The 18,644-nt window shown below is 37.7% G+C and overlaps 3 protein-coding genes across 3 annotated transcripts; all 3 read left to right on the top strand.

Moving 5' to 3' along the window:
- The first annotated feature begins 1,726 nt into the window (after positions 1-1,726).
- On the top strand, positions 1,727-4,623 carry LOC109158853 (pectinesterase 1-like). The gene is made up of 4 exons (XM_019306744.1): positions 1,727-2,296; positions 3,087-3,290; positions 3,583-3,839; positions 4,122-4,623. The coding sequence occupies exons 1-4, from the start codon at positions 1,802-1,804 to the stop codon at positions 4,321-4,323; spliced, it is 1,158 nt and encodes a 385-aa protein (XP_019162289.1). The 5' UTR covers positions 1,727-1,801; the 3' UTR covers positions 4,324-4,623.
- A 1,786-nt stretch (positions 4,624-6,409) lies between these two features.
- LOC109158683 (pectinesterase 1-like) lies at positions 6,410-11,262 on the top strand. The gene is made up of 4 exons (XM_019306579.1): positions 6,410-6,933; positions 7,632-7,835; positions 8,159-8,409; positions 11,016-11,262. The coding sequence occupies exons 1-4, from the start codon at positions 6,439-6,441 to the stop codon at positions 11,215-11,217; spliced, it is 1,152 nt and encodes a 383-aa protein (XP_019162124.1). The 5' UTR covers positions 6,410-6,438; the 3' UTR covers positions 11,218-11,262.
- Positions 11,263-14,981: 3,719 nt separating this feature from the next.
- LOC109158685 (pectinesterase 1-like) lies at positions 14,982-18,425 on the top strand. The gene is made up of 4 exons (XM_019306581.1): positions 14,982-15,575; positions 16,267-16,470; positions 16,798-17,045; positions 17,946-18,425. Exons 1-4 carry the CDS (start codon positions 15,081-15,083, stop codon positions 18,124-18,126), a joined length of 1,128 nt encoding a protein of 375 aa, XP_019162126.1. The 5' UTR covers positions 14,982-15,080; the 3' UTR covers positions 18,127-18,425.
- The last annotated feature ends 219 nt before the right edge of the window (positions 18,426-18,644 follow it).

Below are 18,644 nucleotides of genomic sequence, written 5' to 3'. Positions count from 1 at the left end.
TGTACATATAGGTCTCTTCCCATTTGAATAAGGCTTCTTGTACCCTTGTTGAAAGTTACCATCTGTTCTGGCCATAAACACATTTCCTGCAGTGTTATTTTCTCCTGTCTGATGTAATTGACTCTCAAAGCCAACAGCCATCTCAAATTGCCTTTCCTGCTGTGCAATCATGGAGTATGCCTCATTCACATCTGGTAAAGGCCTCATGAGCATTATTTGATTTCTTGCTCCTGTGTACCTTTCATGTAGCCCTATCAAGAAGATGGACAATTTGTCTTTCTCAGACTGCTCATTCATCTCATCAATCTTCTTGCCACACTGACATCTAATACTACAAACGCAGTTCATCTGAGGTCTGAGAATACTCAATTCATCCCATAAGAATTTCTGCCTAGTGAAGTATTCATTTAAGGAATTGTCTTCTTGTTTAGTTCTGTAGATTTGACACTTGATTTCTGCTATCCTGAATAAATCTTGCTTACTGAATCTCCTCTTTAAATCATCCCAAATTCCAGAGGCAGTGTCAATCCAAAGGACACTTCTCCCAATTGTTGGGGACAATGTGCGCACTAACCAGGAAACCACCATGTTGTTACACCTTTCCCAAGCCAGATATTTCTCTACATCATCTGTGGAAGGCTTCATGATAGCTCCATTGATGAAGGCTATCTTGTTCTTGCAAGATAGCGCCATAGTCATGGCTCTAGCCCATGGATGGTAATTTGAACCATCCATGGGGAATGAAACTAGTTCTAATGCAGGGTTCTCATTTATGTGCAGAAAATAGGGATTTGAGTGGGATTGGGGATCGAAAGTTACCCCTGTGTTGGCCGAACTCATCGCCGGAGTAGAGGAAGTGCCTGCCGGAGCTGTTGCATTCCCATTTGTCTGAGTATTTGCTGGATTCCCTGATACACCGTTAGTCGGAATTGGACGACTGCCGATTGGGGGCCAAGCATCCATGGTCGTCTTTTCAATTCGAATGTGCAAAATCGAGGCTCCTCTGTGTGTGTTGCTCTGATACCATGTGACAAAACTCAGAGGAGAAAAGAGAAGAAGAAACAGATCAGGGAAGAAGAGGGAATTTCTGTATATTCAAGAAGGATCCAAGGGAGTCCCTTTTGTACAAGAGAAAGCGAGGGAAGAAGCTTAACAGAAGCTTAACGAAAAACAACAACTAATCTAACTAATCTGTCAGAAGAGATACAATGAGATGGTGCCAAGTGGCATTGACCGGTGCCTTGACTATTTAGCTTCTTTAATCTCCTTATAGAGGACGAAGCGCCTGGATTAAAAGAGAAGAGACAAACATAAAAAGACTAAAATACCCTTTGGTATAAAATCTAGTCAAGGCCCAGAATAAAACAGTTACAATCAACACAACTAGATTATTCTTGGAGGAGTTACTCTAACATGCATAAAGCATTATCAATACATAAAAGTTGAGAATAGGTTATTAGTTCTGATCTTTAATTAGTTATATGGTATATGAATATATGATGCATGCAGAATTGCAAACTAAACAAAGATCCGTACACGAACATGCTATAATTGTAACAGAAATCCTCGAAGTGTACGTGTACGAAAGACATCAAACCATAGATGTTTATGTGCACCCCTGTTTGATGCTTTGATGTTCGTTCTTTACTAGCCTCAACTATAAAACCCTGAGCAGAGATAAATGTTCACAATGCAAGCATATAACGCCTGCAATTCATTTGCAAAAACATCTTCAGATCCAATAAAAAAAAAAAAAAAAAAAAAAAAAAAAAAAAAACAATACTTGTGAACATTATATTGCATGGCGACAAACACAGTAGTAATAAATGTTGTTGTTATTGTTATTGTTTGTGTAGTTGTAGTGTTTTGTCCAGGCAGTGTTACCTCAGACGACATGGTTCCTATTCCTCAACAAAAGTCTGAGGTAGAGGGTTGGTTCAAAGCCAACGTTCAACCCCTTCCAGGCAGAAAGGGATTGGACCCTGCCCTCACAGCGGCGGAGGCCGCCCCGGTGCACATTGCGGTCGGAAAAGGAGGCAAATTCAAAACCATTCAAGAAGCCGTCAACTCCATTCCTCATAAGAACACAAAGCGTCATATCATTAACATAGCAGGTGGGATTTATAAGGAGAGAGTGAAGATTGAGCCCGATAAACATTTCGTCACCTTCTATGGTGATCCTAAGGATAGGCCCACTATAGATGCTGCTGCTACGGCTGCTCAAGTTGGTACCATATACAGTGCCACTTTGTATGTTTTGTCGGATTACTTTATGGCCGTTAATATTAACGTTAAGGTAAGTACATAAACAAACAGTACACTACGTTGATGAGTTGTGCGAGGAAAACAAATAGTCACTATCACAGGAGTGTACTAAATAAACTTCACTTTATGGCCTTAGTCAACCGAAAATAATAAGGAGGTAAACTAGTTAGATTATTTAAACCTGAACAACATAAATCAAAAAGCTAAGTAAGGAAGAAAACAGGATGGACCGAACCAAACTTTAAAAAATTAGGCGTATATATAGAAATCTAAGGTCCGAGTCTAGGCCTAAGCCTATATACTAGTTGTGCTTCAGGAAATAAAAATAGTAACAACAATGACCCAAAAATAAAATTTACAAATTTACCTTAACAACATTCAAGAATCATAGTGGCAAGCTAGAGTGAAAGTGAGATGAGAGAGCCATATTTACAAATTAGTAGTTAAAATTGGAGATTTTGGGGTGGGGATTTGATAATTGATATATATACTTGGGTTATATTGTAAATATAATTAAAAACATATATATATATATATATATATATATATATATATATATATATATAAACAAGTGATATTTGTAGTCTTGAAGACGGGGCTTTATATATATAAGCCTATGCCTATTTAACTAAATTGGCTTTAAAATAGGTCTTAAGTCTAGTCTTTTTAGTACTAAATAGGTCAAGTCGGACCATAGGCCCCTATAAATGAACATGACCTATTTTCATTATTACCAAGAAGGCCAATAATTATGTAATTATCAAGCCAACAGGTTACTTAAAAATCAATTTTTAATTTATTATTTGGTGTTGTGTATACAGAATTCAGCTCCCAGGCCTTCTGGTAAACCGGATCAGCAAGCTGTGGCTCTGACCATATCCGGTAACAAGGCTGCGTTCTACAACTGTAAATTTTATGGATTCCAAGACACCGTTTGTGATAATATTAAAAAACATTTCTATAAGGATTGTTACATTGAAGGCACTGTAGATTTCTTCTTTGGCGATGCCAAGAGTATCATTTTGGTAAAATTTTTAATCCAAACATATCATTCATTCAGTATACATATAGAACTACAAGCAGCCTCTAGGCATAACGCGAAAGGTTAAGCGTGAGTGTAATGACCCAACAAATATTTGAGTTCAAATCCTCAATGAAGGATGATCTTACCTTGGAGCAATAACCAAATTAAACACTCAGACCATGTCCCATTAAAGCACATCCCGTAATTTACCCTATACTGAATTAGGGTTATTTGAAGCTATATTAAAATGCATGGATTAATTGTTTTTGGATTTGTTACATGGGCGCATGCAGAACACAGAACTGCATGTTTTCCCTGGCGACACTATGGCGATGGTTACGGCACACGGTAGGAAAAGTGCAATAGAAGACACAGGATTATCTTTCGTACAATGCCGAATTACCGGGTCCGCGGATCCAAAAGCTAAGGTTGCAGTACTAGGAAGAGCATGGTTTCCTTTTGCTAAGGTCGTATTTATCTATTCTGATATTTGCGGTGCCATAAGACCGGAGGGATGGTTTGGGATGAACAACAGTCTTACCGATGGAGCGTAAGTCATCTCATCTCATCATCTACGTCTACGTTTTCCTAATTAATTTTACCATTATATTATTGTTTGTTTTTCTTGTGTCGAAGGAAACCCTAGACACTAAACGTAATAATCCAGAGTGTGCAGTATATATAATGGATAAATTAGATCTTGTGACTTTAGTTCGCAAAGAAATACAAGATTGTAAACTAACTTAGTTGTTCTGGTCGACTTAAACTAATAAAGCTAATATACCACTCCTACTGAGAGTCAAACTTATAATATAATCTCGCCCGCTTGCAGGTCGACATACTTTGGAGAGTATAAGAATACAGGGCCAGGATCTGGCATGGCTAAACGTCCCAAGTTTGTTAAGAAGCTGACAGATGCAGAAGCGCATCCATTCATCACCCTGGCTTTCATAGAGGCTTCCAAGTGGTTGCTTCCCCCAATCACCAAAGCTGTTCAAGCCAATTCAACCAAATTCAGATCAAGGTTAAATTAAAAGAAAACAACCAGCGAACTCAAGCCTAGCATATATACTTTACGATGATCAATACATATATATATATATATATATATATAGAGAGAGAGAGAGAGAATAATGTGTTATCGACCAAGAAACAATGCTGCGACGGCGGCAGCCCCAATTCAAAGCCACTTCGATCAGTTAATTAGTTTGTGTGGTCGTTGTTTGTTTGGTTTAGGTGGTTAGGGTTAGTTCTGGGGCTGCTCCCTTGGCTTATATTTCAGCGCTTACGACATGTACTTATTCATCAATACATTCTCGTCTTCTTCTCTTTTTTCCCGGCCTCCATGAATACTCTACACAAAACTGTTCTACAATTAATTATGTCCAGATTAATTGATATCAGGATTTTTTATTTTTTGACCACTTGTCTAAATTGGGCACAAAAGTTGAAAAATCTATAAATATTCATTCATTTTTTTACATGTAAAATGGTCTATAAATATTCTTTTTGAAAGTTGCCCGCCATTGTCTGAAGTTCCCATATCGAATGTGCAACAAATTAAAAGTGTAGCCTAAGGCTCTTAATATTTTTTTTTTTTTTTTTTTTTGAAAAGAAAAATGAGAGAATATATATATTAATAAGAGTCAAGCTCTAAAGTACGAACAATAGAAGGAAACAAACGGGATCGAAAAACAGTTCACACAGTTAGATATAGACAAAGCTTCCCGAGCAAGCTCGTGGGCAACCTTATTCGCGGACTGTTTGACAAACAAAAAGATGAGATTAGTAAAGTCTCTAACTAGCTCCTTAATATCATTTCTGGCTTACCAAACTTTCCAACAAGTAGAAATCAACAAACACAGCTCACTGTCAGATAAGGAATTGAAATTTTTTTCAAGCCAATCCAAAAAGGAATTGAAACACAGTTTTGATAGATAATGTTATCAGAAAGCTCCCAGCAACTCTTAGCCAGAGGGCAATTCACAAACAAATGAAAGCTAGATTCATCTTCCATACAGCACAATTGGCAAACACTTGGAACTTGAACCTTAATTTCTTATCCTTAACAAATCATATGTTGGAAGAGAGCCAGAACATACCAGCCAAAAGGACTTAATTTTTGGGGGCAATCTCAACTTCCAACTTCTGGTCCAAAACAGATTAGAGTGAGCATTATGCATGTTTCCAACTAACTTCTTTTGTAGCAGGTCTTAACTGTATAGTCTCTCTTTTCGTCTGCCGAAAAGCTGCTCAAAGTAACAATTGCAAAATGCTAACTTATCATACACCCTTTTTGATGTTTTGACTTGGTCAAAACATAAAAAATGATTGATCAGTCCTACAGTTTACTTTTCTTTTTTAAGGAAAATCACTAGTTTACTAAATACCCCCCATAATATTAGTCCAATAAGATCTAATAATCAAGTGCCAACTATATGTTGTGTGATAGCATCCTGGTTACCATTCTAAGTGGATGGTCATAGGTTCGAACTCGGGTGGTGGAGATTTAGATTCTTACAGATACTACCTTCAGGGCCGGATTTTGGATTGTGCAAGTTGGGCTACATCACAAGGCACAATGTTTAATTTTTACTTAGCTAGTTTAGAAATAAAAACTAAAAGTTTTCAATTAAACTTAAAAGGCTCCTTGAAAAAATGCTAGAAATGTGTGTTTATTGTGTTTCAACACGGAGGACAGAGGTTTGAAACTTGCTGATGCGAGTTTGCAAAAAATTAAGATATTGGTTTTAAAGATTATGATTTTGGTAGGGTCTCATCTATTTACCAGAACGGGGCCACAAAAATCGAAAAACCAGCAAAGTATTATTCTTGGAGGAGTTAGTCTAACATAAAGCATTATGAATACAAGTTGAGAATAGGTTACTAGTTCTTAATTAGTTGTATATGAATATGATGCATGCAGAACTGCAAACTAAAACAAAGTTTCGTACACGTACATGCTATAATTGTAACAGAAATCCTCGAAGTGTACGTGTACGAAAGATATCAAACCACAGACGTTTATACACCCGTCTTATCTTCCACTCCTGTTTGATGTTCAATTCGTTCTTTACTAGCCTCAACTATAAAACCCTGAGCAGAGATGTTCAAAACAGTACTTGTGAACATTATATTGCATCGTTCGCATGGCGAGAAACACAGTAGTAATAAATGTTGTTGTTAGTGTTATTGTCTGTGTAGTTGTAGTGTTTTGTCCGGGCAGTGTTACCTCAGACGACACGGTTCCTATTCCTCAACAAAAGTCTGCGGTAGAGGGTTGGTTCAAAGCCAACGTTCAACCCCTTCCAGGCAGAAAGGGTTTGGACCCTGCCCTCACAACGGCGGAGGCCGCCCCAGTGCACATTGGGGTCGGAAAAGGAGGCAAATTCAAAACCATTCAAGAAGCCGTCAACTCCATTCCTGCTAAAAACACAAAGCGTTATATCATTAACATAGCAGGTGGGATTTATAAGGAGAGAGTGAAGATCGACTACGGTAACCATTTCATCACCTTATATGGTGATCCTAAGGATAGGCCAACTATAGATGCTGCTGCTACGGCTGCTCAAGTTGGTACCGTAAACAGTGCCACTTTGCATGTTTTGTCGGATTACTTTATGGCCGTTAATATTAACGTTAAGGTAAGTACATAAACAAACAGGCACTACCTACACTACGTTAGTTGATTAGTTGTGCTCACGTAATGAGAAAAACAAATACTCACATTGTCCTAAGTAAACTTCACCTTATAACTCCAGTAATAAACAAGTTAGATTACCTATAATTGATGATCTAAACTTATAAGATGTAGGGATGAAAATATGCAGGATGATCGAACCGAACTTTAGAAAATTAGGCATGCACTTGCTCTAGAAATCTATGGTTTGAGTCTGAGTCTGGGCTTGTATACTCGTTGTGCCTAAAAAAAAAATAAAAAATTAATGACAATAGTGATCGAGAAAAGAGATTTACGAATTTACCTTGATAACAATCAAGAATCGTAGTCGCAAGGGTGAAGCAAGATCAGAGATTTACAAATATATATATATATATATATATATATATATATATATATATATATATATATTAAAAACAAGTGAGACATGTAGTCTTGAAGACTAGAGTTTGTACATATAGGGGCCTTTTTACTTAATGGGTCAAGCCGGGTCATATGTCTTCATGAAGAGACATGACCTATTTTCATCCCTATTAAGAAAGCCAATAATGGCCTGCTACGATTAGGAATCAAACTATTATCAAGTCAATCGTCCAATCAACTTGGCTTGACCGGTTACTCAAAAATCAATTTTTAATTTGTTGTTTGGTGTTGTGCATACAGAACTCAGCTCCCAGGCCTAGTGGTAAACTGCTTGAGCAAGCTGTGGCTCTGACCATAGCCGGTGACAAGGCTGCGTTCTACAACTGTAAATTTTATGGATTCCAAGACACCCTTTGTGATAATAGGAACAAACATTTCTATAAGGATTGTTACATTGAAGGCACGGTAGATTTCTTCTTTGGCAGTGCCAAGAGTATCATTTTGGTAAAATCTTTAATCTAAATTTATCATTCATTCAGTATACATATAGAACTGCATGCAGCCTTAGGTATAACGCAGTAATCGAAAGGTTGAGCGTGAGTGTAGCGACCCAACAAATATCTAAGCTCGAACCTCAATGAGTGATGATCTTAGCCTTGAAGCAATAGCCAAATTAAACACTCAGATCCTGTCCTATGGAAGCACATCCTGTGATTTACCCTATCTCATAATTTCTAGGGCAGGAGAGAAGGATCATCAGGTTTAGGGTTGAAGCTATATTAAAATGCATGGATTAATTGTTTTTTGGATTTGTTGCATGGGCGCAGAACACAGAACTGCATGTTATCCCAGGCGGGACGATGGCGTATGTTACGGCACACGGTCGGAAAAGTGCAAAAGAAGACTCAGGATACTCTTTCGTACAATGCCGAGTTACCGGGGATGCCAAATCTAGGATTGCAGTACTAGGAAGAGCATGGTATCCTTTTGCTAAGGTCGTATTTATCTATTCTGATATTTGTGGTGCCATTAAACCGGAGGGATGGTTTGGGGTGCACAACAGTCTTACCGATGGAGAGTAAGTCATCTCATCATCTACGTCAACGTTTTCCTAATTAATTTTAGACTTAATTTCTAAAAGCATCATCCGATGGTATTTTTCTAAATTGGTCCCTTGACTTTTAATTTTCTCAAAGTGGTATTCCGACTTTTGAATTTTGAGTCAGAATGGTCATTTCTTAGCTTTGGTGTTAAGTTGGGGTTAAAATGAAGGGTAAAATTAGAAATTTAGGTTTTGCATTTCAATTTAAAGCAATTTGTGATTTCTTTAAGTAGTCTACGCACATATTTCTTTAATTTATGTTTTTGCTCTCCTAAATCTGCAATCAAAATGTGGGATAATCAACTAGAATGCCAAAAAAGTTCATCTTCAACTACATCCGCAAACTTCCCAAGGCAAAGATTTCGCGCCTTCTAGTTAATTATCCCACATTTTGATTGCAGATTTAGGAGAGCAAAAACCAAATTTGAAGAAATATGTGCTCAGATTGCTAAAACGAATCACAAATTGCTTTAAATTAGAGTGCAAAATCTAAATTTCCAATTTTGCCCTTCATTTTAACACCCAACTTAACGCCAAAGCTAATAGATAACCATTTTGGCTTAAAATTCAAAAGTCAGAGGACCACCTTGGGGAAATTAAAAGTGATGGTTTTATTGGGACCGGGTCCACCATAAACCGGGTATAGGAACACAAGACGGGGTAGAAAAGTAATGACTTTATTACCCGGGGCGCTAGGCCCAAAACAGCGGCCCTAATACAAAGAATAAGGCCTACAGGATGGGCTATAGCTGACTATGCTACTGATAGGAGTCGAACCCAGGTAACTGCATTAAGAGTATGAGATCAAAACCACTAGACCGTAGTGCTTGTCGTGTCTGAGTTTCCCTTTGCTAAGGATCCAGGACCCCTATTTATAGCATACCCCTCTCCTCCCTTGTCGTCCACGTGCCCCACGTAATTCCTTGCCACTCCCCCATTTGTCGCTACGCACGCGGGCACGTTCGCCATAGCGCCACACCCTACCGTCCGCACCACGCGATCCCCGCGATCCTCACGACCTAGTACCCCCTCGGGAAGGGGGGGGGGTGCCGTTGACAAGCTCGGGGTCGCACCGCCCCCGCTGGCCGCGCCTCGGCCTGAGATGGCCGGCGGGACCCGGCGCCGGCCAACGGCCGGTCATGGAGATTGCCAGCCGCAAATATAGGCCATATATATTTGCTGCGCCTTGGGAAACAATAGTTATCGTGGGTTGGTTGTTAGATGCGTGCTTGTTATATGGGAGGTCCCGTGTTCGACCCTTACCCTCCCTTTTGCATGGTCTCCTCCCAGTTGCTATCTTCCACAGTCGCGCTGGTGGGGCGCCGCTGGCACAACGGTGGGGCACCACCCCCGCTGGCCACGCCTCGCCGTCGGGAGTCCGGCGGGTCGGTCGCCGGTTGTGCTCCGGAAGTCTTTCTCTCTCCTCCTTTTTGGGCCACCATGCCCCCTTGTCTTCTTAGCCCAATAGGACTTGGGCCAATCTCCTATCTCCACCACCAATAGTTATGCTGTGCAACCGAATGTACCATGCGCATGGTGCATACGATGCAAAACGACGTCGTTTTGACTAAAAACGAGCGTCCCACTTTTAAAAAAAATTCAGGTTCGATTCTCGGCAATAACATTATTGTGGATATATAGTTATGAATTTCTGGATATATAGTTATAAATTTGTGGATATATAGTTATGAATTTATGGATATTTAGTTCATTCATTGTGGATATTTAGTTCATTCATTGTAGATATTTACTTCATTCATTCACTGTGGATATATAGTTATGAATTTATGGATATATAGTTATGAATTTCTGGATATATAGTTATGAATTTATGGATATTTAGTTCATTCATTGTGGATATTTAGTTCAATCATTGTGGATATTTAGTTCATTCATTGTGGATATTTAGTTCATTCATTGTGGATTTACTTCATTCATTCATTCATTCATTGTGGATTTTTACTTCATTCATTCATTCATTGTGGATTTTTACTTCATTCATTCACTGTGGATATATAGTTATGAATTTGTGGATATATAGTTATAAATTTCTGGATATATAGTTATAAATTTCTGGATATATAAAAATGCTATTGCCGGGAATCGGACCTGATTTCTTCTTTAAGTGGGACCCGCGTTTTTTTAACCAAAACGGCGCCGTTTTGCAACCGTATGCACTAAGCATTCGGTTGCACAGCATAATTTGCGCTCCACCCCCACTTGGGTCAATACTATGCCAATAAAATGGACTCCCGAATCTCATATATCCCCATCAAAAAGTCAAGGGATCAATTTGATAAAAGACCATAGTCAGATAACCATTTTGAGAATTAACTCTTAATTTTATAATTGTATTATTGTTTTTTTTTTTTTTTGGTGACGAGTGAAATCCCAGACACTAAACCTAATAATCTAAAGTGTGCAGTATATATAGTGGATAAACTAGACCTTATGACTTTAGTTCGCAAAAAAGTACAAGATTATAAACCAACTTAAGTTATTCTGGTTGACTTAAACCAATGAAGCTAATATACCACTCTCATTAAAAGTCAAACTTATAGTATAACCTTGCCCGTCTGCAGGTCGACATACTTTGGAGAGTATAAGAATACAGGGGCAGGATCTGACATGGCTAAACGTCCCAAGTTCGTTAAGAAGCTGACAGATGCAGAAGCGAAGCCATTCATCACCCTGGCTTTCATAGAGGCTTCCAAGTGGTTGCTTCCCCCAATCACCAAAGCTGTTCAAGCCAATTCAACCAAATTCAGATCAAGGTTAAATTAAAAGAAAACAACCTGCGAACTCAAGCCTAGCATATATACTTTACGATGATCAATACATTATTTATATATATATATATATATATATATATATATATATATATATATATATATATATATATATATATATATAGAGAGAGAGAGAGAGAGAGAGAGAGTAATGTGTTATCGACCAAGAAACAATGCGACGGCGGCAGCCCCAATTCAAAGCCACTTCGATCAGTTAATTAGTTTGTGTGGTCGTTGTTTGTTTGGTTTAGGTGGTTAGGGTTAGTTCTGGGGCTGCTCCCTTGGCTTATATTTCAGCGCTTACGACATGTACTTATTCATCAATACATTCTCGTCTTCTTCTCTTTTTTTTCCCTCCATGGATACTCTACACAAAACTGTTCTACAATTAATTATGTCCAGATTAATTGGTATGAGGATTGTTTATTTTTAATATCAGGATTGTTTATTTTTTGACTACTTGTGTAATTAAATTGGTCGTAAAAGTTGAAAAATCTATAAATATTCATTCAATTGTTTACATGTAAAATGGTCTACTAGTCTTTTCTATGCCTGATCCGCAAAAACATATGCCCAACATTTATATTTTTAAAAATAACTAACAAATTTTTACTAATTAAAATTCAAATGAAATAAATTTTATTTATTATATTAATCCAATATATAATGTCTACAAATATTATTATCATTAAAGAATATAAGAAAAGAAATGATGGATGCATGTGCATGATAAAAGTAATGGAAAAGATAGCAGAAATTATAACGATAATGGTATTTTGATCCAAAAAAAATTGTATAGTATAACTTTAAAAGCACAATGTACAAAATCGATAGCACTAAAAACATGAACATAAATTAATGATATAACTTTGATTGAAACTTATTATATTATATTAGATTTAGGGTGTGTTTGGAAACCCGGAAAATGATTTCTGGAAAATGAAATCATTTTCCGGGTTTCTAGTGTTTGGAAAGAAGGAAAACTAAAAGTCAATGGAAAATGTTCTCTTGGTCAATGGAAAATGAGCCCCTTTTTCAGGAAAATGACTTCCCCTTTTTTTTGAGGGGAAGTCATTTTCCATTTTCCAATCTAAACATACACGTAGCAAAGCCTTCACGGCTTCTTCATTCTCCCAACTTCACCTCCTCCTTCAACATTAAGCTTTTTTCTCCAAAGTTATTTTCCAGCTGTGGATTTTGGGGGAAAACCCACAGCCGGAAAATGTTCTTCTTCAGTGGTTTCCCCAGCCGGAAACCAAACTGATTTATGGCTGGGGAAACCAGTGACTCTGGTTTCCAAATCGGAAACCAATAATGACTTCCCCTTTTTTTGAGGGGAAGTCATTTTCCGTCTTCCAATCTAAACGTACACGCTGCAAAGCCTTCACAGCTTCTTCTCCCAACTTCACCTCCTCCTTCAACATTCAGCTTTTTTCTCCAAAGTTATTTTCCGGCTGTGGGGGGAAAACCCACAGTTGGAAAATGTTATTCTTCAGTGGTTTTCCCAGCCGGAAACCAAACTGATTTCCGGCTGGGGAAACCAGTGGCTCTGGTTTCCACATCGGAAACAGTGAATGGACGATTTGATTCACCGGGAAGAGCTTTCAGTGCTCTGCGGCAGTCTGGACGACGGAAGATAGAGGGATTTGGAGCGGTTTCGGTTGAGAGTCAAAATGGAGTTTCGCTACAGAACATTGGATTATGTTACACGCATTGAAATTTTATATATTATCTTTTTATTGATTTGTAATCAAATTAATTAATTACTTTATATAGATTGTTACACTTATTAAAATTAAGGCCAATAAAGAACAACTTTTTAGTGCTAAATGTGAATGGGAATAACTAAAATTAAATACATTCAAAAAAAAAATTAAATACAATCAAAATTTATGTTGCATAGAATTTGTAATAAAAATCGTTATATTCTACAAACAACAATAAAAATATATTTTTCGGTATATAATAATTAAAATGTTTAAGTATACCATTCTATTCATTTTCTGGAAAATGAACCAAACACCAAAAGACAGTTTTTCATTGTGTAACCAAACACAGAAAAGGAAAATGACTTCTGGAAAATGACTCATTTTCCAGAAGTCATTTTCCAGAAATCATTTTCCTGCTTTCCAAACGGACCCTTAGATTAGACACTATTATGGCCCGTTTGGTTCACGGAATAAGCTGGAAATGGCATAGCATTCCCAGTAATAAGCATATTCCTTTGTTTGGTAACCATTTCTATTACCAGGAATAATATTCCTGGTAATAGCATATTACCTCAAATAAGGTAATAGCTATTAATAGGCCCCCCTGGTATTAGCATATTACTGAACGCTCAGGAATAGATTTTTAGAATCTATTTTCTTTTTTACCCATTTCTTTAACCTAATTTTTTTATCCTATATATAAATTTATCCTATTTCACCACCGTCATCGCCACCACCACCATCACCGCCGCAGCCACCACTACCACCACCATCGCCGCCGCCACCACCACCATCACCGCTACCGCCGCCGCCACCACCACCACCACCACCGCCACCAGAACCACCACCCAGCAGCATCACCGCCACCACCACCACCGCCGCCACAACCGTCACCGCCCCCACCACCACTGCCACAACTGTCACCGTCACCACCACTGCCACCGCCACCACCACCACTACCACCCCTGCACCACCACCACCACCGTCACCACCACCATCACCACCACTTCCATGCACCACCATCGCCACCACCACCACCGCCGCCGCCACCACCACCACCACCACCACCACCATCGCCACCATTACATATTTTTATAAGCGTATTTATGTCTTTTAAAACATATTTCATTTCTATTCCATAAATCAACCAAACACTGTAATATAATTCCTAAAGTTTATTCCTTCCGCGAACCAAACAATAGAATACAATTTCTATTCTATTCATTGCCTATTCCATTCCTTATGGAATAGCATTCCTATTACCTCAAAATTCATTCCGTGAACCAAACGTGTTGTTAGATTACTACGGGACTTCAGCGCCCTCCTACTTTTTGGAAGTTGCCCGCGCGCCATTGTCTGAAGTTCCCATGTCTAATGGGCAACAAATTGAAAGTGGAGCCTTGGGCTCAAAGGAGCCTAAGGCTTTTAATATTAAAACAATTTTTTTAAAAAATTTTTTTAATTAATGGAGAGGCATTTTGGAGAAAGAAAAAAAATTCTTTTTTCAAAACGTTAATATGAAAAGTTGTTGCAAAATGCTCCAAAATGCTAACTTACCATACACTACACCCTTTTTGATGTTTTGACTTGATCAAAACATAAAGAGATTATTAGATCTTATTGGACTAATATTATGGGAGTGTTTAGCACACGCGTGATTTTCCTAAAAAAAAAAAAAAAAAAAAAAAAAAAAAAAAAAAAGTAAATTGTACAACTGATCAATCATTGTTTATGTTTTGATCAAGTCAAGGCTTACAAGAAAACACTTACAATCGACACAACTAGTATGAGCTGAGACAAAAGTATTATTCTTGGGGGAGTACGTCTAACATAAAACATTATGAGTATATGAATATATCATACATGCAGGTAGAACTGCAAACTAAAAAAAAGTTTCGTACACGTACATGCTATAATTCTAACAGAAATACTCGAAGTGTACGTGTACGAAAGAAATCAAACCACAGATGTTTATGCACTCCTGTTTGATGTTCGTTCTTTACTAGCCTCAACTATAAAACCCTGAGCATATATAGATGTTCACAAGCAGATATATAACGCATTCATTTGCAAAAACATCTTCATATTATCCAATAAAAACAAAAACCCATTTAAAAAAAACAGCACTTGTGAGCATTGCATCGTTCGCATGGCGACAAACACAGTAGCAATAAATGTTGTTGTTAGTCTTATTGTCTGTGTATTTGTAGCGTTTTGTCCGGGCAGTGTTACCTCAGACGACATGGCTCCTATTCCTCAACAAAAGTCTGCGGTAGAGGGTTGGTTCAAAGCCAACGTTCAACCCCTTCCAGGCAGAAAGGGTTTGGACCCCGCCCTCACAACGGCGGAGGCCGCCCCAGTGCACATTGGGGTCGGAAAAGGAGGCAAATTCAAAACCATTCAAGAAGCCATCAACTCCATTCCTGCTAAAAACACAAAGCGTTATATCATTAACATAGCAGGTGGGACTTATAAGGAGAGAGTGAAGATCGACTACGGTAAACATTTCATCACCTTGTATGGTGATCCTAAGGATAGGCCAACTATAGATGCTGCTGCTACGGCTGCTCAAGTTGGTACTGTATACAGTGCCACTTTGTGGGTTTTGTCGGATTACTTTATGGCCGTTAATATTAACGTTAAGGTAAGTACATAAACAAACATGCACTACCTACACTATATGTTAGTTGATTAGTTGTGCTCAAGTAATGAGAAAAACAAATACAGTAAACTTCACCTTATAACTCCAGTAATAAACAAGTTAAATTACCTATAATTGATCGATCTAAACTAAAATGTAGGGATGAAATAGGCCAAACGACGTAATCGAAATTTAGAAAATTAGGCATATATGCACTTGCTACAGAAATCTAAGGTTTGAATTTGGGTCTGGGCCTGTATACTCGTTTTGCCTCAAAAAAAAAAAAAAAAAAAAAAAAAAAAAAAGTTAGTGACCGAGAAAAGAGATTTACGAATTTATCTTTATAACAGTCAAAAATCGTAGTAAAAGGTGAAAGCAAGATCAGAGATTTACAAATTAATATTTAAAATTAGAGATATTGAGGGTTAGAATTTGATAATATATATATATATATATATATATATATATATATATATATATATATATAGTAAGTCTGACCTTTTTACTTAATGGGTCAAGCCAAGCCATAGGTCTCTATGAAGAGACATGACCTATTTTCATCCCTATTAAAAAGGCCAGTGGCCTGCTATGATTAGGATTTAGGAATCAAACTCTTACCAAGTCAATGGTCCGATGAACTTGGCGTTTACCTAAAAATCAATCTTTAATTTGTTGTTTGGTGTTGTGCATACAGAACTCAGCTCCCAGGCCCAGTGGTAAACCGGGTCAGCAAGCTGTGGCTCTGACCATAGCTGGTGACAAGGCTGCGTTCTACAACTGTAAATTTTATGGATTCCAAGACACCCTTTGTGATAATATTAACAAACATTTCTATAAGGATTGTTACATTGAAGGCACGGTAGATTTCTTCTTTGGCAGTGCCAAGAGTATCATTTTGGTAAAATCTTTAATCTAAACTTATCATTCATTCAGTATACATATAAAAGTGCATGCAGCCTCAGGTATAACGCAGTAATCGAAAGGTTGAGCGTGAGTGTAGCGACACAACAAATATCTTAGCTCGAACCTCAATGAGGGATGATCTTAGCCTTGAAGTAATAACCAAATTAAATACTCAGACCCTGTCCTATCGAAGCACATCCTGTGATTTACCCTATCTCATAATTTCTAGGGCAGGAGAGAAGGATCGTCAGGTTTAGGGTTATTTAAAGCTATATTTAAATGCATGGATTAATTGTTTTTTGGATTTGTTGCATGGGCGCAGAACACAGAACTGCATGTTATCCCAGGCGGGATGGCGTATGTTACGGCACACGGTCGGAAAAGTGCAAAAGAAGACTCAGGATACTCTTTCGTACAATGCCGAGTTACCGGGGATGCCAAATCTAGGATTGCAGTACTAGGAAGAGCATGGTATCCTTTTGCTAAGGTCGTATTTATCTATTCTGATATTTGTGGCGCCATTAGACCGGAGGGATGGTTTGGGGTGCACAACAGTCTTACCGATGGAGAGTAAGTCATCTCATCATCTACGTCAACGTTTTCCTAATTAATTTTAGAGTTAATTTCTAAAATCATCGTCCGACTATGGTATTTTTCTAAATTGGTCCCTCGCCTTTAATTTTTTCAAAGTGATACTCCGACTTTTGAATTTTAAGTCAGAATGGTCATCTGTTAGCTTTGGCGTTAAGTTGGTGTTAAAATGAAGGGTAAAATTAGAAATTTAGGTTTGGCATTTCAATTTAAAGCAATCTATGATTTCTTTAAGTAGTCTACGTACTTATTTCTTCAAATTAGGTTTTTGCTCTCCTAAATCTCCAATCAAAATGTGGGATTATCAATGCAACTAGAATGCCAAAAAAGTTCATCTTCAACTACATCCTCAAACTTCCCAAGGCAAAGATTTCGGACCTTCTGGTTGATTATCCCACATTTTGATTGCAGATTTAGGAGAGCAAAACATAATTTGAAGAAATATGTGCACAGATTGCTAAAACGAATCACAAATTACTTTAAATTAGAGTGCAAAATCTAAATTTCCAATTTTGCCCTTCATTTTAACACCAACTTAACGCCAAAGCTAACGGATAACCATTTTGGCTTAAAATTCAAAAGTCAAAGGACCACTTTGGGGAAATTAAAAGTCAAGGGATCAATTTGATAAAAGACCATAGTCAGATAACCATTTTGAGAATTAACTCTTAATTTTAGCATTGTATTATTGTTTTTTTTTTGTGACGAGTGAAATCCCGGCACTAAACATAATAATCTAAAGTGTGCGACCTCCCACATAGAGGAGCAATCCGATACCAGTGGACCACAAGCCACTTGGTGACTTAAACCAATATAATGAAGCTAATATAACACTCCCATTGAGAGTCAAACTTATAGTATAACCTTGCCTGTCTGCAGGACGACATACTTTGGAGAGTACAAGAATACAGGGGCAGGATCTGACATGGCTAAACGTCCCAAGTTCGTTAAGAGGCTGACAGATGCAGAAGCGAAGCCATTCATCACCCTGGCTTTCATAGAGGCTTCCAAGTGGTTGCTTCCCCCAATCACCAAAGCTGTTCAAGTCAATTCAACCTAATTCAGATCAAGGTTAAATTAAAAGAAAACAAACTGCGAACTCAAGCCTAGCATATGTACTTTACGATGATCGCAAGCATGCAATACATGTGGTCGTTGTTTGTTTGGTTTAGGTGGTTAGGGGGGCTGCTCCCTTGGCTTATATTTCAGCGCTTACGACATGTACTGCATGGCTCACTTATTCATCATCAATACATTCTCGTCTTCTTCTCTTTTTTTCCCTCCATGGATACTCTACAAAAAACTGTTCTACAATTAATTATGTCCAGATTAATTGGTATGAGGATTGTTTATTTTTAATATCAGGATTGTTTATTTTTTGACCACTTGTCTAAATTCGTCATAAAAGTTGAAAAATCTATAAATATTCATTCAATTGTTTACATCTAAAATGGTCTACTAGTCTTTTCTATGGGTAATGCCCAAAAACATATGCCCAATATTTATATTTTTAAAAATAACTAACAAATTTTATTTATTATATTAATCCAATATATAATGTCTACAAATATTATTATC

The sequence above is a fragment of the Ipomoea nil genome, unplaced genomic scaffold, assembly GCF_001879475.1.
Source record: "Ipomoea nil cultivar Tokyo-kokei standard unplaced genomic scaffold, Asagao_1.1 scaffold2826, whole genome shotgun sequence".
In the NCBI taxonomy this organism is placed as follows: Eukaryota; Viridiplantae; Streptophyta; class Magnoliopsida; order Solanales; family Convolvulaceae; genus Ipomoea; species Ipomoea nil.
This window is presented reverse-complemented; position numbering and strand designations above follow the sequence as displayed.